Source organism: Hemiscyllium ocellatum, chromosome 20, assembly GCF_020745735.1.
Source record: "Hemiscyllium ocellatum isolate sHemOce1 chromosome 20, sHemOce1.pat.X.cur, whole genome shotgun sequence".
NCBI classification, from domain to species: domain Eukaryota; kingdom Metazoa; phylum Chordata; class Chondrichthyes; order Orectolobiformes; family Hemiscylliidae; genus Hemiscyllium; species Hemiscyllium ocellatum.
Window position 1 is genome coordinate 24165018 of NC_083420.1, and position 24031 is coordinate 24189048.

General features: G+C 41.1%; 2 protein-coding genes across 6 annotated transcripts in view; both read left to right on the forward strand.

Annotated features, from left to right (window-relative positions):
• Positions 1-147: 147 nt before the first annotated feature.
• LOC132825179 (inactive serine/threonine-protein kinase 19-like) lies at positions 148-11984 on the forward strand. Of its 4 annotated transcripts, none has more exons than XM_060840214.1 (7): positions 148-226; positions 2560-2676; positions 3834-3979; positions 4616-4860; positions 5924-6021; positions 10142-10289; positions 11207-11984. In XM_060840214.1, the coding sequence occupies exons 1-7, from the start codon at positions 148-150 to the stop codon at positions 11250-11252; spliced, it is 879 nt and encodes a 292-aa protein (XP_060696197.1). In that variant the 3' UTR covers positions 11253-11984. The 4 variants fall into 4 exon arrangements, with proteins under 4 accessions (XP_060696197.1, XP_060696198.1, XP_060696200.1 ...); XM_060840215.1 differs by having other exon boundaries at positions 4625-4860; XM_060840216.1 differs by lacking the exon at positions 148-226 and adding an exon at positions 598-732.
• Positions 11985-14803: 2819 nt separating this feature from the next.
• Positions 14804-24031, forward strand: part of rhot2 (ras homolog family member T2) — a 45734-nt gene continuing 36506 nt past the window's right edge. For both annotated transcript variants that reach the window (XM_060840620.1, XM_060840621.1), the window contains exons 1-3: positions 14804-14953; positions 18999-19057; positions 22111-22192. In XM_060840620.1, coding sequence (XP_060696603.1) covers positions 14917-14953; positions 18999-19057; positions 22111-22192 — 178 coding nt within the window. In that variant the 5' untranslated portion in view covers positions 14804-14916. The remainder of the gene's footprint in view (positions 14954-18998; positions 19058-22110; positions 22193-24031) is intronic.

Consider the following 24031-nt stretch of genomic DNA (forward strand, 5'->3'; position numbering starts at 1 on the left):
TTTACTTCACGTTCACAAAACAGAAACTTACGGCGATGCATTGAGAAACGGCGCATTTAAATATTAAAATAGGATTTGGTTCCCTATTCGAATAAAAAAGTAAAATCACGGAATTCAATCAATGAAAGACGCGGGCAAAAACGTCAGATGTGCGCCGCTGTTTGTGTGTCGCGAAGTGATTGCGTAAAAGAGGCTGTTGGTGCAGCAGCTACTCATGAGGGTAGAGGTGATTATAGCTCACCGTTTTGTTGTTGGGATTATTTCATCCTACTTCTGAATGGTCTCCCCCAGTCATATTTCAACTGGTGGGAATACAGTATATTGTAGCCTCTGTCTTGATCCACAATAAACCCCCCCCGGCACTCTCCTGTGTATGCCCACCTGCGGTTACTCTACTTTATGAGGAGATTCAAAACTCTCATTCTTGATTTCTAATCTTGTCGTGATCTCGGATACTGAGTCAAATACTGGCTTAAGTTTGGTCGTTGTCTCCCCTCCCTTCTATAATTTTTGACGTCACGAATAGGGCCTTGGTGGAACCCAAACTGAGCAGGTTATTGATGAGCAGTGCTGCTAAGGGTTACACCCGAAACGTCAGCTTCTCTACCTCCTGATGCTGCCTGGCCTGCTGTGTTCTTCCAGCCTCCTGCCTGTCTATTCGTAACACTGTCAAACACACTTCCTGTTGATTCATTTAAGATATGAGGAGTATTGGATGGGGTTGTAATGGAGGTAGACAGCTTTTGACAAGGCAATTTTCAAATGTTTTGATGGCTAGCTCTTGTTAAATTTGCAAACATGTTACTGATTCAAGATATATATTTTGTTATTAATGTTAATATGATGCTGATTTCATAACTTGTATGATTCTGCCCTGGTCCAATTAGAGATTGCAATTTTTAAAGTTTTTTATTGCAGCTTCTGAATCAGAAGGTTGTCAGTTCAAGTCCTGCTTCAAACGTTTGGAGCATATCATCCAGGTTAATACTTTCAGTGCAGTACTGAGGGTGTGCAACACTTAGATATCCTGCCTTTTGAATGAGAATATTAAACTGGGCTAGTGGGTTGAAGAATGGCAGATGGAGTTTAATTTAGATAAATGTGGGGTGTTGCATTTTGGTAAGACAAACCAGGGCAGGATTTTCATAGTTAAAAAGATGGGATCCTGGAGGGTGTTGTTGAACAGAGCAATCTAGGGGTGTAGGTACAGAGTGCCTTGAAGGTGGTGTCACAGATAGACCGAATGGAGAAGAGCGTGTTTGACATGCTTGCCTTCATTGGTCAGAACATTGAGTACAGGAGTTGGGTTGTCCTGTTATGGCTGTACAAGACATTGCTGAGGCCACACTTGGAGTGTTGTGTACAATTCTGCTATAGGAAAGGTGTTATTAAACTAGAAAGGGTTCAAAATGATTAACAACGATGTTACCGAGACTGGAGGGTTTGAGTTATAAAGAGAGGTTGGATAGGCTGGGCATATTTTTCCTGGAGCGTCAGAGGCTGAGGGGTGACTTTGTAGAGGTTTATAAAATCAAGAGTGAATATAAAATCATGATAAGGTGAAAAGCCAAAGTCTTTTCCCAAGAGTAAGGGAGTCCAAAACTAGAGTGCATATGTCTAAGGTGGGAGGGGTAAAATTTAAAAAGAAGTTAAAGATAAATTCTACACACAGAAGGTGATGTGTGTGTGTATTACAAGCATCTAGAGGAAGTGGTACAGATGAGTATAAATACAGCACTTAAAAGACATTTGGATGGCTATGTGTTTAGGAAAGGTTTAGAGTGAAATGGGCCAAATGCAGGAAAATGGGACTAGTTTTGTGTAGCAAATATGCTTGACATGGATGACTTGGACTAAAGAGTCTTTTTCTGTGGTCTATGACTGTAAGTGAGGTCATATCTGCCCTCAGGTAAATGTAAACAATTCTCTGATACTTAGTCTGAAAGCAAGAAAGGAAGTTCTCTTGGTATCTTAACCCTTACTTATTCCTCCTCCAACATTGCTAAAAAAATCCACATTGCTGTTTGTGGGGTATTGCAGTGTGGAAATTGACTGTTCATTATGACTGTTCCTTCATTATCATTGAGAGTTCAAAAGTATTTTCTTTGTTGTAAAGCACCTTCAAATATCTTGAGGTCATGAAAGAAGCTATACAAATTTGTTGGGGAATGGCTCAAGTTCTTTTCGAGCTGGTTTGATTGTATCCACTCTGTCAAGTCCCCTTAATATATTTTATCCTTCAATAAGATCACTTTTGAAATTCAGAGGAAATGGGCTATTCTAATTGATTCTTCCTGATGGGGCAGTTCCCTCCCCACAGGTGTCTCAGCTTCTACAAGTTTGCTGTGTGGGGAGCTAATTTTATTGTAAATATATACTAAAGCCTTTGTATAAGTTGAGTATAGTAGCTAACTGGTTGTGGTGAATGAGTAAATTAGCATATGATATTTATCGATAGTTAGGCTTGCATGTTGCTTCATTTTGAAACTGAAATTATTGTACTGTAAAATGTGAACCATAATGTTTTAATTGTTACACATTTCCCCTTTCTGCTTGTAGTAATGAATCGGAAGAGAAACATTATACCAGACGTTTTCCGAAAGATTAAGAAGCAAAAAGTTGGATTAGCAGAAGAATTTAAATTATCAGTTAAGAATGAAGCCAAAGATTTTGAAGGTACCAAATAATACAACTGAAAAAGATATTCTTTTACTTCATTTGTTGTCACCATCCTCCATCTCCCAGTGCAACGATTTCAGAAATGTTGCTTCTGCATATAGATCTCTTTCAGACTTTGTCCTGCTTGATCTCTGCAGACAGTTGGAGCCCTAAACCCCACTTAGACCCTCCACTTGTATTTTATTTTGTGTTTTCTATAGACATTCAAGCATCAGCAATTGTAACCTCTACACCAGCACCAGGCTCCATACTGATGGAGGTAATCTGTTTCATGATTTGACCTCAACCTCTGCTCCACTACTTTTAAACTTTTCACTTGCTGCACAGAAGAACTTAAGAAACAGAAACAGGAACAGGAGTATAGACCATTTTGTGTCTTTAGCCTGTTCTGCTGTCCAGTATAATTTATGGCAGTTTCCTGCCCTCTTCCCATGATTTACTTAATGGCCAGAAACATATAATTTAATTTGAATTCCAAATTCAAATGAAGAATTTCAAAGATTCAACTACATTGAGTGCAAAGGTCTCTCATTACCTCAGTCCTAAATGGCCAACCTTGTATTCTGAGACTTTGACTCTTAGTTCTGGATTCTTCAGTTGGGGTTTAAAACATTTCCGTGTCCACTCTCAACATATTTTATGTTTCAATGAGATCTCTTATGAACTCCTGAGAAAATGGTCCATTCTAATCAATCCCTCCTGTTGGGATATCCTATTATTTCAGTATCTCTCAGCTTCCAGAATTGGCCATGCTAAATACTTGATTTAAATTGGGTATAGTAGCTGACTGGTTATGCTGGACCAATAAGCTAGAGGTTATAGGTTTAATTCCCACTAAGACAGCTTTTGTCAGTCTTGCACTAATTATAAGAATTCAAACAAAATGTAAGCTGTTTGGGGAAAATAAATCAATCCAAATTATGGTAATAACTAGCTTAATTCTCACTAGATATTACTGCTAGATGTCAAGTTTCTTGAATCCAGATTTTATTATTGTAATTGAAAGAAAGTGCTCATATAGTCTGCCTGTTCTATACATAAAGCACATCTAAATAAATTTTTAATTTAGATTACTGCAATTATATAATTATTTTGATTGCTGTTTGTAAAGGCTATCCAATTCAAGAAAAACTTTTCTTCACCTTTTTTAATAGGAATGCCAAATGATACCAAGTCTGCACTGATTTTTTTAGTGTCGTTGTTTCCTCGTAAGTTATTTGATGATTCTCTTCCACCTATTGTTTTAAAACACCAACTTTACAGCATTGTTAAAGACAAAACTACAGTTGATCGTCAGCTGGTAAGTCCCATCACTGTGTGAAACTACTACAGATGTGTTGTCGAAGTTTGTCTGGAACTAACTGAGAGATTGAGCTTGAAATGCATGTATATTGATCAACAATGTAATTTAGCTGTACTCCATGAGGGACTATTGGCATCTTCCTCTGTTGGAGAGACAGATAATTATGATGCTTAAGGGGTGCCACTCCATACCAAGCATGGCACGTGGCAAGAAGGCAAGCCTCCATTCTGTGTCAATCTGTAACACACTTGAGCCATCTGGTCGACTGAGTGAACTGACCCCATCATGGTTGATAAGTTGCTTCATATCCATTTGAATTCCATGTTCAGTAAAAGTAGAAAATATTTCTTAGCAGTCAGACAGTATCTATACAGACAGAAACAGAGCTATGATCTCAGGTAAATTTTCTTCAGTATTTCCTCATGACTGCACCATCCTGGATTATGTGCTCAAATCACTTGACAGGGATGTGAACCCACCATCTGCTGACTCTGAGGCAAGTATGCTTTCCACTGAAACAAGGCTGATACTGTAACTAATTGTAATCCCTTATTCACTAAATGTTAAGAATCTTGGGGTATTCACAATTATCTAAATTGACAATTAATAATCTTATTGTCTTCATTCCTATATATTGATCAGAATGAGCTGAAAGATCTGGGACATGTTCGGATTTTCCAGTTTGGATTTGACACAGATGTGTTTGGCATTGTATTTACTGAGGATTACAAAAGTAAGGTTTTGGCTGCGACAGCAATGAAAGAAACTGCTTCAACAGTGCAAAGGTTTCTGGACACTGTGGTGAACTCGTGTACAGATCTTGGTTTCAACAAAGATAAAATGCTGAAGGAGTTTTCATTTCATGACCAAGAAATTACGTAAGTATTCATGATGATGATAATAAGAAATAACACATGAAACAAGTGCATCATCTTGCAGGAAAGCAGTAAGACATTGAGCATCTCAAACTTGTTCTGTGAATTAATTAGCACACTATAGACATATTTTAATGACTTGGATGACCACTTAAATAGATTTAAAAGAAAACATTTCAAAAAGTTTATTTCAAAGTCTTGAAGAGAGGTCACTGACATGAAATAAGACCTGTACCTTTCTCCAGCGAGTTGTTGCTGGACCTGCTGAGTATTGCTAGGTTTATTCTTTATTTTCATTAAATGTTGAAATGTTTGCTTGCTGATAGAAAATCACTGATTTTCTAAATCCAGAAGTAGAAATACGAATGTTTTTCAATTTTTGATTGAGACACTTTTTTCTGTATAATTTGAAGAAGCAAATGTAGATGCTAATTAACCTTTGTATATTAGCAGCGTTTAGAAAATGCTGATTAAGAACTTTCCAAAAAAGTGTGATAGGATTAGAATCAGGGTCCATGTGAAAGGCATGCTCCAGTTCATGACATAAGTTTGTTTGGTTTCCCTTCTTTTCATTTAAGCAAAAAGGTTAAGGTCAAATGTAGTTAAATTGTCAATTATATGTTGCATCATAATATATTTATGGTAGTACTTCATTGTGACTCTGAGCTCTCTTGTTTTTATTACTTACTTGGAAATGAAGTGATTTGTTATATAGACAGAGTGAGCAGCCATTTGGCACTTGAGGCAGAAATCAGGAAGAATGTTCCATTGTTCGTGTTTACTGAGGTTAACATATTCACCAGAACATTTGGAAGAACTCCTTAGTCCTCTTCAAATATATCATGTGTTTTTAATGTCCATTTAGCTCTGGCAAAGAGGCCCTTTCTCATTAATGCCTCTAATGTCCATTCAAGTTGTATGGAAACTATAGACTTTATAAAATCAACTTCAGATTCACAAATGTCCATGGAATAGCTGTAATCTCTACATGGGCTGTTGCTAAAGATTGGATCATCTGAAGATTAGTTTCATTTTAAAAGTACTTCTTAAAAAAATTTGTTAACAGGCAACTGGTGAATGCAGGAGTTCTTACAGTACGAGATGTTGGAAGTTGGTGGCTTGCCATTCCAGGTGCTGGCCGATTTGTGAAATATTTTGTAAATGGTAAGTTCCATGCATTAGAAACATGACCATTACTGATTGGCATAAGCAACTTTGAATTTAATCAGAAAACTGAAGGTTCTGAGATCTAGTTCAATGTTTTAATGACTAAAAGTGAAGTTATCAACCTTGGCTCAATGGTAGCATGTTTAGTTTTGGCTCAGAACCTAAAGACTTGGGCCGATCATCTAGACTCTTCATTTCAGTTCGAAGGGAATGTGATTGTATGTTTCAGATGAGATGTGTAACTAGTGTTTAGTAGGAATGACATAAGGGGCTGGAGGAATCCTAAGTACCAGAGTAAATAGTTAGATGATGATGATTTTGAATCTGATAAGAACAAGTAAATTAGATAAGACAGACAAGAGCAAGTCAAAGAATGAAGTAAAAACTCTGAAGAAATTAAGCTGCATTTGTTTCAATACAAGAGATGTTGCAGGTAAAGCTGATGAACTCGGGCATTTTTGGGAACACCGGATTGGCATGTCATAGCATTTACAGAAACTTTGCCAAGGGATGGACTGGATTGGCAGCTCAGTGATCCTGGTTTCAGTTGCTTTAAGAACAGTAGGAAGAGAGGCAAAAGTGGGAATGGGGATGAGTGATGGTTTTGATTACACCTGTAACTAGAAAAGATATTTCTGAAAAATTGTCCTGTGAAAATGTATATGGGTTGAAATTAAAAATAAAAAAGGAATGATGACCTTGATGGAATTGTACTACCGACCCACCTGATACTCAGAGGAAAATTGAGGAACAAAAACGTAGAGAGATATCCGATACAAGAGTGATAAGATTGTAATAGTAGGTGATTTTAATTTTCCAAGCATTGACTGGGACTACCATAATTTTAAAGGTTTGGATGGTGAAGAAATTGTTAAACTTCTCTTTATCAAAATGTAAATGTTCTGACTAGGGAAGGAGCAAAACTTGACCTTTAGTTTGGTAACAAGACTGGGCAAGTGACTGAATCAATAGTAGGAGAACACTTTGGGGCTAGTGATTGCAATTCTATTTGGTTTAAAATAGTTATGGAAAAAGACAAGACTTTCATAAAATTAAAGTTTTTTTATTTGGAGTAAGACAAATTTTAATGGTATGAGACAAGAACTCTGAAAAATTGGAGTAGACTGTTCATCACTGGTAAAGGGACACCTAATAAATGAGAGGCTTTCAGAAGTGTTATAGTGAGAATTTAGAGTCATTAGGTTCCTGTTAGTGTGAAAGGTAAGGCTGGTAGGAGAGAGAACAATGGATGAATAAAGATAGAGATTCTAGTCAAGAATGAAAGAGAATCATAAATTAGATGAAGATATCTGGGTTCAAATGAAGCTCTTGAACAGTATAAAGAGTGCAGGGGCATTCTTCAGAGGGACATCAGGAAAACAAAGGGAGGATATGAGAAAGCCTTGGTAAATAAGTTAAGGATAATCCAAAGAGATGCTACAACTATATTAAGGTGAGAGACAGTAGGGATTTAATAAGTCATTTTTGTGTTGAACCCCAGGGGATTGGAGAGATATTAAATGAATATTTTGCATTAATATTTACTGTAGAGAAAGAAACGGATGTTAGAGAACGCAGGGAAATAAATATTGATCTCTTTAAAACAGTTCAGATTACAGAAGAGGACATGCTGGACACCTTACAAAATGAAAACATGGGTAAATCTCAGGCCTGATCTAGTATATATCAGGACTTCATGGGAAGTTAATTGTGGGGCCCCTTAGAAATATTTCTGTATCATCTATAACTGTGAGGTGCCAAATGACTGGACAGTGGCAAACTTTGTGCCCCTGTTTAAGAAGGGATGTAAGGAGAAGCCTGGGAACTGAAGACCTGAGTCTGACTTCGATGGTGGGTAAGTTGTTGGAAGTGATTCTGAAAGACAGGATTCATGTGCATTTAGAGAAGCAAAGAATGATTTGGGAGAGTCAGCATGGTTTTCTGCAAGGGAAATCATGTCTGAGGAAATTATCAAGAAGATTGCAGGCAGGGCAGTAGACTTTCATAACTTGGACTTGAGTAATGCCTTTGACAAGATTCTGCATGGTAGACTAATTGGTAAAGTTAGATCCCCTGGGATTCATGGTGAGCTTTCCAATTGGATGCAAAATTGGCTTAATGGCAGGAGACAGAGGGTGGTGTTGGAGGGTTTTTTTTTGGACTGGAGACTTGTGACCAGCTGTGTTCCACAGGGATTAGTGGTGGGTCTACTTTTATTTGTCATTTATATAAATGATTTAGATGAGAATGTAGGAGACGTTAGTATGTTGTGGATGATAGCAAGATTGATAGTATTGTTGACAGTGAAGAAGGTTATCTAAGATTACAAAAGGATCTTGATCAATTGGATCAAAGGAGTGAAGAGTGGCAGATGGACTTTAATATGGATAGATGTGAGGTATTATGTTTTAGTAAAACAAATAAAGGCAGACCTTATACAACTAAAGTAGGGCCTTGGGTATTGTTGTAGTATAGAGAAACCTAGGGGTTCAGGGACATAATTCTTTGAAGTTTGAGTCACATATGGATGGGGGTGGTTAAGAATGCGTTTAGCATACTTGCCTTCTCTGCTCAGATCTTTTTGAGTTGAGCTGGGACCTTATGTTGAGGTTGTACAGGACATTGGTGAGACCTCTACTGGAGTAATGTGTCCAGTTCTGGTCATCCTTTTTAAAGGAAGAATATTATTAAGCAGGAGAGGGTTCAGAAGAGATTTATCAGGATGTTGCTGGGAATGGAGGGTTTAAGTTATGGGGAGTGGCTGGTTAGGCTGGGACATTATTCGTTGGAGTGTAGGAGTTTGAGAGGTGACCTTTATAGATGTTTATAAAATCATGACTCGCAAGGTTTGTGAAGGTTTGTAGCTCAGGTTGAGGTGTAGGGTGTAGGTTTGCTCACTGAGTTGTAGGTTTGATATCCAGACGTTTCATTACCTGGCTAGGTAACATCATCAGTGGCGACCTCCAAGTGAAGCAAAGCTATCGTCTCCTGCTTTCTATTTATATGTTTGTCCTGGATGAGGTTCCTGGGGTTTGAGGTGATGTCATTTCCTGTTCATTTTCTGAGGGGTTGATAGATGGCATCTAGATCTATGTGCTTGTTTATGGCATTGTGGCTGGAATGCCAGGCCTCTAGGAATTCTCTGGCATGTCTTTGCTTAGCCTGTCCCAGGATAAATGTGTTGTCCCAGTCAAAATGGTGTTTTTTTCATCTGTGTGTAGGGCTATGAAGGAGAGGGGGTCGTGTCTTTTTGTGGCTAGCTGGTGTTCATGTATCTGGGTGGCTAACTTTCTTCCTGTTTGTCCCACGTAGTGTTTGTGGCAGTCCTTGCATGGAATTTTATCAATGACGTTTTTCTCCATGGGTTGTTCAAGTCTGCAGCACATATTTTTAACTTGAGAGGAGAAAGATTTTAAAAAGATATATGGGTCAATTTTTATTTTGTACAGAGTGGTTAATGTGTGGAATGAATGTCCAGAGGAAGGGGTGGATGTGGGTTACAGTGTTTAACAGACATTTAGATAAGCACGTGAGTAAGAAATGTTCGGAGGGGTATGAGTCAAGCAGAGTCAGTGGGAACTAGTTAAGTTTGGGATTATGTTTGGCATGGACTGGTTGGACTGTGCTGCATGACTTTGATTCTATGAATATAAAAGATTTCATGGCACTATTCAGTCAAAAGCAGTAGAGTTGTCCTGACTGATAGTTAGCCATCAAACCATATCATGGAAACCGTATTATGCTTCCTGTTATTGGGCCCTTACCTTGTGCAAATTGGTTTATTTACAAAGCAGCAACTGGCAGTTTTTTAAAATACTTTGTTGGTTGTCCTGAGATCCTGAAAGGTGTTTTGGGTCAACTTTATTTTAAGAAAGGTGTTTCAGGAAAATGCTACAGACATTTCGAAGCTCACTCTAATACTGTAACCGTACATTGACAGTGTGAAATGATGCTTTGGTATGGTATTTCTGTACATATTGGTAGAATCCAGTTTTGCCTTAATACTTTCCAGTCTTGTACCGATGTTTTTTTTTCTTTTGCATTAGTCTGAGTTGCTTTTCGACATTTAACAATCGCCTGTTAAAAGATTAATGCTTTCATTGATTACACATTACAGGTCGCAAAGCTGTTCTTCGCATGATACGGAAATCTAAATACAATGAGGTTTTGCAGTCTGACTTAGAAACACGCAAAGGCGTATCCATGGTGAAGTTAGGGATCCAGTATCATGTCCATGACATCATTGGAGCAGAGTTGGTGAAATGGTGAAGTAGCACTTTTGTTTCTTTCAGGAATTATGTACTTACTAGGAATTTGTCAGATTTTAATTAAATGAAGAGCATGTGCAATGTATGGACAAGGCTACCTTTGTTTCAACTCCTGTCTGAGTTCAGTTGTTGTTCACGATTTAGCATTATCAACATTTTAGGTTGTTAGCAATTAAATTAACCAAGTTAAGATTGGGAGCAGCAATGTGCTGCTTAGCCCTTCACTTTGCCTACTTTAACAATCAATTAGATACACTTTCTCTGATGGCTATCCTATGATGGCTGATAATTTAGCGCGACAATACTAGACAAGGATGTGATTGGAGTTCTGCCGTGATCTTTGGTTTTTTTTTGCTTCTCCATTCTGCAAATTGCTGCCGAACTAGGAACATAGTTAACTGGTAACTGATGGGGAGAATGCAAAAATCTCAAGCAAAATTCTCTTTGAACAGCAAGAGAAAACAAAGCAGATCCTGAATAGAGTTGTGAATAGCTGCTGGGAGGAAATGACTGTCAGCTCCCCATGGTTAGGGTTCCAGGGGAGGGGTGCTGACATAAATCATGTGACCTAAGCAGAAAGCATCCTTATTTAGGAAAACAAAAGGCTATAAAGAATCAGGTCTTTCAAAAGTGGTTTCAACATTTATTTCTTTTGTTATTTGGGTTCCAATAAACTTTAGAGCACAAAGTGACCATTGTTCAATTTGCACTATTGTGGAATCTATGAAAAAGTTATTCATTGTTGCTGTGTCCTTTCTAAATTTTAAGATTTTTTTTTCAAATAATCTTTTATTTTCACCTTTTTATTTCAAACTGACAGGTTGACAACAAGAAATTTCAACTTCATGTTACAATTGGAATGTGAGGGTTGTAGGAGTTGTATTTATGACATATTCTGCTTTTTTTAAAACCAGCATCCCAACAACTACTGGAACTTTGCTGCGCTTGAATGAATCCTGATCCACCGATCGCGTGCAGATCCACCTACGAATCAAGTTCGATCTGAATGTTATCACCGGAACAGGATGCTGAAAAAGGGGAGCAACGTGGAAAGAGGCAGGGGAAAAGGATATAGACATTTTTCAAAAGAATTCAATATTGCTGAAAGATTTGATACTACAAAACTAAATATTTCAGCTATTTATTTGCCAACCCTGTGATACAAGATTAACATTAACTTTTGTATTAAAAATATAAATCAACATATTCAGTTGAATTTGACTGCGTTCAAGTTTAACATAGTTAAATGGAATGAACTGTGTTTATTTTTGTTTCCCAATGAATTTTGCAATATACAATGAGCATAATGGACCACTACGTGGGAAGCTCAGATTACAGTGCAACAAAGTGTATGAATCGTATGTTCAATAGGTTATTGGGTTAACTGAGACTTTAACCCGGATCGTTTCAAATGCTAAAAGGAAGCTCGAAATCCCTTATTAAACATTTTAATTACTTGAAGCTAGACTACGAGTCATCAAACCGTTTAGTCAAAAGGAAGCTGAAACCCAACGGTGAAGTTCAGAATTTGGTTTTGGATTTAATTTGAGTCAATTTATTTATGTAAAATTGCGATATATATAAAAATGGTCACAAAGCAGAAAAATCTATCATTAACTGCAAATGCTTTGAACTTGGACCCCAAGTGGAAATGTGGCATCTGGTTGATTAAAATCATTATGATCAAATGAATTGCATTTGTAAGCTGCCTTGTGAATCATGCTGTGACTTTGTATTGTAAAAAAAAGGCTCTGTTTGTTTATAGATCAGTTTATGTTAAACAATTGGTTGAACCCATCTGTTGCCAGATAGTCTCACTACCAAGTCCTGCTGCTCTCTGCTAACATTGTTCCCTGTTGCAGAATCATCCTGGAGTACAATCTTTTTTTTTCTTTGATGGGAAGGGAGCATTGCTGGCAAGACCAGTATTTGTTGCCTAACTCTAATTGCCCTAAATAGAGTAGCTTGCTAAGCTATTTGAGAAGGCGCTAAGAGTCCAATGCATTGCTGTAGGTCAAGAGTCATCTGTAGACCAGACCAGGTGAGGACAGCAGATTTCTTTCCCTGAATGACATAAATGAACCAGATGGATTTTTTTCTTTTAAACAAAAATTGATTGTTTCATAGTTACCATGAATGCAACTTGCTGTCATTTCCAGATTTAATAATTGGAAAATTGTGGAATTTAAATTCATAGTGATTGATTTCATTATTTGAACCCATATCCTTGAGATGATTGGCCTGGACATTTGGATTACTGGTCCAGTGACAATATCACTACACCATCATCTCCAGGAATGTCAGATCAGCCATGATCCTATTGCAGGTTCAAGGGGCCAAATGGTCTATTCCAGTTCCTATTTATTACAGTCTTATGGACTACTCTCACCTGGTTCTATTCTTATCTCTATTATAGTACCAAGAAAATCACTTGCAGAGGCTTCTCTTCCTTTTTGTGTTCTGTTGCCCGTGATATCTCTAATGATCAATCCCTGGTTTCCTCTTATTTTTCATCTGTGCTGCCTGTCATGACACCATCCAAAAGCACCACACTAGTTTGATACATACATTGATGATTCTCAGTTCCACCTTCCGACAACCTCTGTAGACTCCTGTACTATTGTTAAACTGTCAAACTCCACATCTGACATTCAGCACTGAATGAGAAATTTTCCCTGAATATTAGGAAGTCTGAAGCCATTATTTTTGGTTCCCACTCCAAACATCATTCCCTAATAACCTTGTCCTAATCTCAGGCTGTTGCCAGAGAAAGGGATCATCTGTATCCAATCTTAGTGTCACTTAAGAGTGCAATTTCATCATGCCATTCCTGCCCTGTAATAATATAGAATTTCATCCCAACTTCACTTTACCTTGCTGCAATGCCTGCATTGCTCTAGACTTAAGCATTCTAATGCACTTTTGGCTAGGCATCTACATCCTACTCTCTATAAACTTGAGGATTTCCAAAAACCGCTTGTTGTCTCCACTTGTTTCTGTGGTGGCTAAAGCCCACTGCCTCTTGGTCAAGTCATGTCTTGATTTTAAAATTCTCATTCTTGTTTTCAAATCCCTTGCTGTCTGTAGTCTCCTCCAAGATACCTTTGCTCCTATAATTCTGGCATTTTGAAAATCCTTGACTTTAATTGTTCCATGTTCAGTTATGTAGGTGCTGAGTTCTGTAATACACTTCCTGCATCTAATTTGTTTTCTTTTAAGGCATATCTTAAAATCTCCCTCTTCAATCAAGCCTGTGACTCTTTATCTCTTTGCATGACTTGGTGTCGTATATTGCTTTATAATGCTTCTGTGAAGCAACCTGAGGGATTTTATGATATTAAAAGTGCTATATAAATTTATGTTGCTGTAAAGAGTACAATTTTACTGTATAATACATCTACCCAACAAATAATCCGTAATTCTACTTTAATTGGCCTATTTTTAACGTGAAATGTGTTTTAGGTTTTTTTCTCAAGTAGATAAATGAGTTGAAGAATTTGGGGGATGATATTTTCAACCAGAGAGTGGTAATGTGAAACTTGCTACCGTGTGGCGTTGTTAACTGAATTCATGAACACAATTAAGAAGCAAGCTATGTAATCACATGACTACGAAAAAATATGAAATGGTGAAGGGACCTGATTTAGAGGGTAAACACTGGCCTGACCAGTTGAGCTGATACAAAAACAGAAATTGCTGGAGAAACTCTGGTTGATAGCATATGTGGAGACAAATCATGCTTGACATTGAGCCCAGTGATCCTCCAGAATTGATTATAGCTAGGAAAAGATGTATATTGTATATGCTTAAGACGGGGTTTTTGGGAGTAGGGAAGAGTGAGTAGATAGGTGGAGATGGTGTGTAGAGATAGAAAATGACAGGCAGACAAAATAATGGATGTTAATATGCCAGGAAGAAAGCTGATACTATGAACTATAAATAAGTGAAAATGAGTTGGATATGCTGAAAGCAGCCCATGTCATGACAGCGCCTGGTTTGTAGATGAGGATGAAGGACATGGAAGAAGGTGTTCAGGTTCTCAGATGATTGAACTCCATATGAAGTGCTTTTCCAGCACCACTCTAATCCAGACATGTGATGAGATTACAACTATACGAGAGAGAAGACTGGAAGAACTTAAAAATATGACAAAACTGTAAAAGTAAGGACTCGATGGAAGTCACCTATACAAGTGTTGGATGAGCTGGATGTGACATGAATTAGGACTTGGGCAGCAGAGTTTTGGGTAACCTCAAATTTGTAGAGTGCAGAATGTGAGACCGGAGTGTGGGATCAAATGGAATCTGTAATGATCGTTTCAGGAGTTAAACTGAGTTAGCGATGGAGTTGGATGGGGGTAAAGATTTTAAACGTTGGCTCTCCATTTCCCAATATTACAATGCCTGAGGTGTATCTGAATCCAGCCACTCTCCGGAGAGTCCCGAGTCTTTCCGGAGGTTACCGAGCCGGCAGCGGCGGCTCTCCGGACTTTGCCGAAGTCGGCCGGTCAGACCGCGCCGGGGCAACGGCCGCTGGAATCGTTCCTAATCGATCATTCTCCGGTTACACCGATTAACCGACGGTAAACTGAAAGAGTTATTGGTCAGCGTCAGAAACTGCCAACATGAGGGAAGATGTGAGGATTCTGCTGGTGGGAGAACGTGAGTAAACTACGTTGAGTGCCGAAAAATTGAAAGTACTCATAGGGCGGGAGGGGAAGAGTTAGGAGAGGGACAAGGGTTGGGACAGACAGAGAGGGAGAGTGAGGATGGACTGGGGGGTGGGAGAGTGAGGATGGACGGGGGGGGGGGAGAGAGTGAGGATGGACTGGGGGGGGGGGGGAGAGAGTGAGGATGGACGGGGGGGGGGAGAGAGAGTGAGGATGGACTGGGTGGGGGGGGAGAGAGTGAGGATGGACTGGGGGGGGAGAGAGTGAGGATGGACTGGGTGGTGGGGGGAGAGAGTGAGGATGGACTGGGGGGGGAGGAGTGAGGATGGACGGGGGGGTGAGGGAGAGAGTGAGGATGGACGGGGGGGAAACTGGGATAGGGAGCGGGGGGGGGAGAGAGAGAGAGAGGGTGTGGGCTGGGGGGAATTGGGATAGGAGGAGAGAGTGAGGGTGGACTGGGGGGGAACTGGGGGAGAGAGTGAGGGTGGACTGGGGGGGAACTGGGGGAGAGAGTGAGGGTGGACTGGGGGGAAACTGGGAGAGAGAGAGAGGGGGAACTGGGGGAGAGAGAGAGGGTGGACTGGGTGGGAACTGGGGGAGAGAGAGAGGGTGGACTGGGGGGGAACTGGGGGAGAGAGAGAGGGTGGACTGGGGGGCAACTGGGAGAGAGAGAGGGTGGACTGGGGGGGAACTGGGGGAGAGAGTGAGGGTGGACTGGGGGGAAACTGGGAGAGAGAGAGAGGGGGAACTGGGGGAGAGAGAGAGGGGGGGAACTGGGGGAGAGAGAGAGGGTGGACTGGGGGGGAACTGGGGGAGAGAGTGAGGGTGGACTGGGGGGCAACTGGGAGAGAGAGAGGGTGGACTGGGGGGGAACTGGGGGAGAGAGTGAGGGTGGACTGGGGGGCAACTGGGAGAGAGAGAGGGTGGACTGGGGGGGAACTGGGGGAGAGAGTGAGGGTGGACTGGGGGGAAACTGGGAGAGAGAGAGAGGGGGAACTTGGGGAGAGAGGGTGGACTGGGGGGGGAACTGGGGAGAGAGAGAGGGTGGACTGGGGGGCAACTGGGAGAGAGAGAGGGTGGACTGGGGGGAACTGGGGGAGAGAGTGAGGGTGGGCTGGGGGGAAACGGAGAGAGAGAGAGAGGGTGGACTGGGGGGGAACTGGGAGAGAGAGAGAGAGGGTGGACTGGGGGAAACTGGGAGAGAGAGAGAGGGTGGACTGGGGGGCAACTGGGAGAGAGAGAGAGGGTGGACTGGGGGCAACTGGGATACAGGCAAAGTTGAGGGACTCGGCTGGGGAGACTTGGGATACGGGCCGAGTGTGAGGAACCGAGGGAGCAATGGAGAGTGAGGGGGCACTGGAGGGGACTGGGATAAAGGGGCAAAGGATTCAGTGGAGTAGAGGAAATTGGGGGTTCAGGTTGTGGTGGTAAAATGTCACCTCATTGTTAATGTTAAATTTTTTGAGTGATCACAACACGTTAATTAGACTATTCCTTGCTCTTATTCATCCTTTTCTATTTTGATGAAATTTCATCTCTGAATGGAGTCATTACGTGTAAGTCACCAAGTTTAGACCTGGTTAGACCAGGGAAACCCAGTGGATGTGTTCTATCTAGACGTCCAAAAGGCCTTTGATAAGGTGCCACACGGGAGGCTGCTGAGCAAGGTGAGGGCCCATGGTGTTCAAGGTGAGCTACTGCTATGGATTGAGGATTGGCTGTCTGACAGAAGGCAGAGAGTTGGGATAAAAGGTTCTTTTTCGGAATGGCCGCCGGTGACAAGCGGTGTCCCGCAGGGTTCGGTGTTGGGGCTGCAGCTGTTCACGTTATATATTAATGATCTGGATGAAGGGACTGGGGGCATTCTAGCGAAGTTTGCCGATGATACGAAGTTAGGTGGATAGGCAGGTAGTACTGAGGAAGTGGGGAGGCTGCAGAAGGATCTAGACAGTTTGGGAGAGTGGTCCAGGAAATGGCTGATGGAATTCAATGTGAGCAAATGCGAGATCTTGCACTTTGGAAAAAAGAATAAAAGCATGGACTACTTTCTAAACGGTGAGAAAATTCGTAAAGCCAAAGTACAAAGGGATCTGCGAGTGCTAGTCGAGGATTCTCTAAAGGTAAACATGCAGGTTGAGTCCGTGATTAAGAAAGCAAATGCAATGTTGTCATTTATCTCGAGAGTTGGAATATAAAAGCACTGTTGTGCTACTGAGACTTTATAAAGCTCTGGTTAGGACCCATTTGGAGTACTGTGTCCAGATTTGGTCCCCACACCTCCGGAAGGACATACTGGCACTGGAGTGTGTCCAGCGGAGATTCACACGGATGATCCCTGGAATGGTAGGTTTAACATACGAGGAACGGCTGAGGATCCTAGGATTGTATTCATTGGGGTTTAGAAGATTAAGGGGAGATCTGATAGAAAGTTACAAGATAATACATGGCTTGGAAAGGGCTAGGAAATTGTTTCCGTTAGGCGAGGAGACTAGGACCCATGGACACAGCCTTAGAATTAGAGGGGGTAAATTCAGAACAGAAATGCGGAGACATTTCTTCAGCCAGAGAGTGGTGGGCCTGTGGCATTCATTGCCGCAGAGTGCAGTGGAGGCCGGGATGCTAAATGTCTTCAAGGCAGAGATTGATAATTCCTTGTGACATCAAGAATTTAAGGGCTACGGGGAGAATGTGGGTAAGTGGAGTTGAAATGCCCATCAGCCATGATTGAATGGCGGAGTGGACTCGATGGGCTGAATGGCCTTACTTCCACTCCTATGTCTTATGGTCTTATTGTTTTCCTGTGGTACCCAAGTTGCTCTTTGTAATTGGGAGAAACGTAATGTTCAGAAGACCGAAGGATCGAATGGCCTGTGTCTATTTACTGTGTTAGTGAATAGCTATTGTCCATCAGCAATAGATTTAGATTCTTTTACAAATGAGGCATGATAAATTTGGGAAACTGCACCTCACATCCACTGAGTGACTACAGTCTGTAACAGTTGATAGCTAATTAGGAATAAAAATACTGCAGCTGCTAGAAATTGAAATAAAAAAGAAAATGCTAGAGAAACACAGCAGATCTAGCATCTGTGGAGAGAAAACAAAGTGATGTTTCGAGTTTGACATGACTCTTCAGAATGGATTCCGGAATTGCCTGCCTCCTTTAAGTCTGTTTCAGTTGTTTGTCATTTGATAAGATCAGGGCTGATCTGGTTGTGGTCTTAACTCCACTTTTTTGTCTGCTTCCCCATTATTTGTGACTCGCTTCTCGATCAGAAATCCATATAACTCAGCATTAAGTAACTTAAGTTACCCAGTCTTCACTGCTTTCTGGGCAAGTGAATTCCACAGAATAATGATCGTCTGGGAGATAGAAAAATTTAATGTGTCTCAAAATGACTTTTTGCTTAAACTGTTTCCCCAAGTTCAGGTCAATGCCACATTCTCTGATGCCCAGTCCCTTCAGGATTTTGTGTTTCAATAAGATCATAACGTTTCATTCTTTTAAATGTCTGTGTGAACAGGCCCAATCTATTCAATCTTCTAATAAGAAATACTGACATGCACCCGCCAGGTTCCTGATTCCCTTCCTAGACAAAGTTCCCACCCCTCAGTTTCCATCACTGATCAATGACTTGTAATCAGAGTGAAGTCCCTTTGTCTTTATTAATTTATCAAGGATGACATTGAAACAATTGCACTGTAGTACCATAATGGAAGTGGGATCAAACTTGGCCTTTTTGTGGCTTTGTTCATCAGTGATTCCCATACAAACAAATTGCTCTTTGGTTGTCAGTTGATATAAAAGAAAAACGCATGTCTCTCTATCCCGATTTAGTAGTTACTCTGAAATTTCCCTTTCAACCCTTTTTTTTGGTTTTTGATTCAACATGAAGAAACCTAAAATAATGTTAGTTTCGACCAAAACGTAAAAGTGAAAGTTTAAAATTTTTTGAGTGAAAACATAAACTGCATTTGGTGTAATGCACCTTTCTTGGATTCTGCAATTGATGCCTCTCTTCCCTTTGTATGTGTAGCTAAAGTTGGCAAGACGTCGTTGATCATGTCCCTGGTAAGCGAGGAGTTTCCAGAGGAGGTGAGTCAGAAGTTTAATATGCTACCACATCCCTTGCCCTACCACTACCAAATGTGGTCTTAGTTGTTGCTGAATTATGTGTTCCACTATTTTCTGGAACCTTGCACCCTCTTGCTGATGGTGGGCAATGTGATGTTTAAGGTGATGAGAGGCCTGCCAGTAAAACATATTGAGCCTCTTGAATGTTCTCCAAGCTGTACTCATCCCTTTTCACTGAACACAGTCATCAGCAAACAGTCTGCATTGTAAAGTGGTCACCAAACATAAGGCATTGGGAGTGGTCAGCAACCCAGGATTTCAGCTGAGTACCTCAGTAAGGGTCACCGTCTTTGGGCAAAGATTGGATTGGGACCATCCTTATTATGTAAGAGATCCTTGCTGTATTTTCTTTCCTATAGTGAAAGGAACTTGGAGCTCTGAAAATACTAGACTTTCAAAAATGATGTTGATAAGGACTGCAGTTTTGTCCCTAGAGGAATTTGGTTAGCATTCCAATAGAGGCTTAAAGTACATGTGCTTTACGTTTACTCAACATGATAACGCAGTCCTATGAATTGTGTGATACATAGCATTTTACTTATTTTGGATTATTGGAGTGTGATTGAAATAGTATTTAGGAATATTTCTACTTGGATGCTACCCCTCAGCATGTCTGATGGCTTCCTCTTAGGTTCTCATTCAGCTGCTGATAGGCTTAGTCCTGAACAGAAATTGATGGTTACAATTTTAAAGGGAAAAAAATGTTGGCACCCTTTAACATAGACTTGCTGTTTCTCAACCTGATCAGACTTAGTAATTATTGAGATGCAAGAATGAAAATGGGCACTGAGTAGGGTGCCTTTATTTGAAAAGGCAGAGATTGTTGTCATTTTTGAACTAAGCACTTACCACAACATGAGGTTTATCATTGTAACCATTTCTTTAAATAAAGATCATGACCACCCTCAATGGGATGTTGGACACAGAGTTGGTTGGCCATCTCACATACGAACATTCAAATCAATCTTTGTTCTGTATTTATATAAACTTCTAAGTTAGTATTAAAAGTGGTCCACTTTGTCCCTTAAGCTAATTCTGCTGTTTAAAAGATCATGACTGATTTGTTTGTAGCCCGAGACCTTTATTCTCAAAGTAATCTTTGTCTGCCTCTTTTAAAAGTATTCATTTGACCCCACTTCCACAGTTATAGAGTCATAGAGATTCAAAGTTTGGGAGAAGATTTGTAGCCTGGGTGCTCGTTGTTGGGGTTCTGTTCGCCAAGCTGGGAATTTATGTTGCAGATGTTTCGTCCCCTGTCTAGGTGACATCCTCAGTGCTTGGGAGCCTCCTCTGAAGCGCTCCTGTGATGTTTCCTCTGGCATTTATAGTGATTTGTATCTGCCGCTTCCGGTCGTCAGTTCCAGCTGTCTGCTGCAGTGGCCAGTATATTGGGTCCAGGTCCATGTGCTTATTGATTGAATCTGTGGATGAGTGCCATGTCTCCAGGAATTCCCTGGCTGTTCTTTGTTTGGCTTGTCCTATAACAGTAGTGTTGTCCCAGTCGAACTCATGTTGCTTGTCATCTGAGTGTGTGGCTACTAAGGATAGCTATACTAAGGACTAGTCACACTACCATACATCAAGAGCATTTCCGAACTGACAGCCAGACTACTGCAACCACTAGGACTCATAACAGCACACAAACCAGCAGCCACTCTCAGACAACAACTCACCAGAACGAAGGACCCGATACCCAGCATGAGCAAAACCAATGTAGTGTACAAAATCCCATGCAAGGACTGCACAAAACACTACATAGGACAAACAGGAAGACGGCTAACGATCCGCATCCATGAACACCAACTAGCCACGAAACGACACAACCAGCTATCCTTAGTAGCCAGATATGCAGATGACCAGCAACATGAATTCGACTGGGACAACACTACTATTATAGGACAAGCCAAACAGAGAACAGCCAGGGAATTCCTAGAGGCATGGCACTCATCCACAGATTCAACCAATAAGCACATCGACCTGGACCCAATATACCGACCACTGCAGCAGACAGCTGGAACAGACAACTGGAAGCGGCAGATTCAAACCACTACAAATGCCAGAGGAAAGATCACAGAAGCGCTTCACAGGAGGCTCCCAAGCACTGGGGATGTCACCTAGACAGGGGACGAAACGTCTGCAACACAAATTCCCAGCTCGGCGAACAGAACCACAACAAAAGTGTTGTTTTATATGCTTTACAGACAGATCCTACTCCACAAGTGCAAAGTAATGAAGAACTGGATAGAGATTGATCTGGTGGGCACAAACTAAATTCCTAACTGTTAACAGAGGTGGATTTAAATGTACTTGCTCCAAGGAATTATTGACATTCCTTGAAGAGAGATGCTTGATGGCATGAGTTGTAAGGGTAAGAACAATAGCTGTGGTTTGTTTTGTAGTTAACTAGTTTTTTTTATTTAAAGAAAGAGAATCTGGAAAGTTGCAATATGGAAGATAAAAATAATTACTAATCTGTAAAGCATAAGGTATAATACATTTAAGATTCATCAGCAATTATTTGTCTTCTAAAGTTTTACTTAAAGTAAAGTATCTGTTGATATGATTCGGGTTAATTGATAATTAATTGACTGGGCAGATATAAGGAGAAACAGTTTGGACTAATTGGTGGAAGGTGCCAAAGACTACATTGTCTGAGTAGTTAAATTGTATCCATATTCTGACTTGGATCTAAATTGACACTTTTTTCATTCTTTTACGCTCCAATGTGCACAGGCCCAGACTGTCCAATCTTGTCTCTTAAGTTACCGCACCACTCCTAGCTATCAAGTGAATGTCCTCTAATCTGCTGCTAATGCAATTATACCCTTTCTTAAATGAGAAGGTCAAAAGTGTACACAGTTCTCCAAGTGTGGTTTCACCAATGCATCTATGCATTTGTAGCAAAACATTTGCGTTTTTATATTCTATTCTACATGGTATAAATTGCAGCATTCCATTTGTCTTCCTAATCATTTGCTGTACAGCATACTAACTTTTTTATGCTTTGTGATTAGGTGCCAGCACGTGCTGAGGAGATCACCATACCTGCAGATGTCACTCCGGAGAGAATTCCAACTCACATCATCGACTATTCGGGTGAGGGATGTGTCACTTCTGTTCATAGTGATGCCATCACCCTGGCAATGGAGGGATGTTGTCGTTTATGTTGTAGCCATGTATGTATAATGTCCACCAGAGCTCAGTTTTTGGCACTCTTTCATCCAAGTCTGAAGTTTGAGAGTTCATGTATGATAAAGATCGTAATATGTTATCGTTGGTTGGCAACTTATGCTGTTAAGCTTCAAGTTTGATTTTACATTGTGTGCGCTAAGAAGGGAAGGGTCTAACTTTAGCATAAAGTTTAATTCTATATGTGATGCAGGCTAGTCTGGAGGTTTGTTCATGTATTTTAAATGGGATTTAAAAACCCTTTGAGGTGAATAGCTCAGTACATGAGAAACCGAAGAAAGAGCAAAAGAATGGGCTGTTACCTAGTAACCTGTTGTGCTGTGACAGACAGTCATGGAAGTAAGTTCACGTAGAAAGCAATGTGTAGATTTCCATCAGAAAGAAGCAGATTATTCTGAGAGAAAAGGTCTGTAAAAGCAGCAGGACTGTCTAGGAGTCTTCAAACAGGGTAGAAGGAATAAGTCCCGAGCGGCTTAGATGTTAATAAGAAAGTTCCAGCAATGAATTACTTGCCTACCAATTGAACAAGGAACTTTAAAGTGGAGACAGTGACCCTATACTGTTGGATGGTTGTTGAGGGTAAAGGGGTTAAAACTTTCTAATGTTTGTATTGAGACGATTTCCACTCATTCTTGTACAATATAGGAAAGTTTGTGTTCTTTTCTATTCGTGTGTGCATAAGTATCATGTTCTTTTGTTAAAACTGCAAATGTGTTGCTGGTCAAAGCACAGCAGGTTAGGCAGCATCTCAGGAATAGAGAGTTCGACGTTTCGAGCATAAGCCCTTCATCAGGAATAAGAGAGAGAGCCAAGCAGGCTGAGATAAAAGGTAGGGAGGAGGGACTAGGGGGAGGGGCGATGGAGGTGGGATAGGTGGAAGGAGGTCAAGGTGAGGGTGATAGGCCGGAGTGGGGTGGGGGCGGAGAGGTCAGGAAGAGGATTGCAGGTTAGGAGGGCGGTGCTGAGTTGAGGGAACCGACTGAGACAAGGTGGGGGGAGGGGAAATGAGAAAGCTGGAGAAATCTGAATTCATACCTTGTGGTTGGAGGGTTCCCAGGCGGAAGATGAGGCGCTCCTCCTCCAGCCGTCGTGTAGTTGTGTTCTGCCGGTGGAGGAGTCCAAGGACCTGCATGTCCTCGGTGGAGTGGGAGGGGGAGTTAAAGTGTTGAGCCACGGGGTGATTGGGTTGGTTGGTTCGGGCGGCCCAGAGGTGTTCTCTGAAGCGTTCCGCAAGTAAGCGGCCTGTCTCACCAATATAGATGAGGCCACATCGGGTGCAGCGGATGCAATAGATGATGTGTGTGGAGGTACAGGTGAACTTGTGGCGGATATGGAAGGATCCCTTGGGGCCTTGGAGGGAAGTGAGTGTGGAGGTGTGGGTGCAAGTTTTACATTTCCTGCGGTTGCAGGGGAAGGTGCCGGGGGTGGAGGTTGGGTTGGTGGGGGGTGTGGATCTGACAAGGGAGTCACGAAGGGAGTGATGATAGCCTCTTGTGAAAATGTTCAGTGACTGACCACAACAGTAAACAAATAGACCATAAGTTTTGTTTTTCGCTATCAGGCCAGGTTTCACATTTAGATCTGGTTTGTCTAGTATTGCCACTAGCTGTAATCATAACGCAAACCCCGCGGCAAGGACTTGATGTAAAAGGTAGATGGACACTCCAGTATTGTACAGAGGGAGTTTTGTATTATGGAGTGCTAAACTAAGACTCCATCTTCCTTTTGATGTAAAAGTTACCATGA

Coding starts and splice junctions, on each gene's coding strand:
- LOC132825179 (XM_060840214.1), top strand. CDS start 148: ATGTGCGCCGCTGTTTGTGTGTCGCGAAGTGATTGCGTAAAAGAGGCT. Junction 3,980..4,615: donor CTACAGTTGATCGTCAGCTG/GTAAGTCCCATC, acceptor TCATTCCTATAT/ATTGATCAGAATGAGCTGAA. Junction 10,290..11,206: donor GGAGCAGAGTTGGTGAAATG/GTGAAGTAGCAC, acceptor TTTTAAAACCAG/CATCCCAACAACTACTGGAA.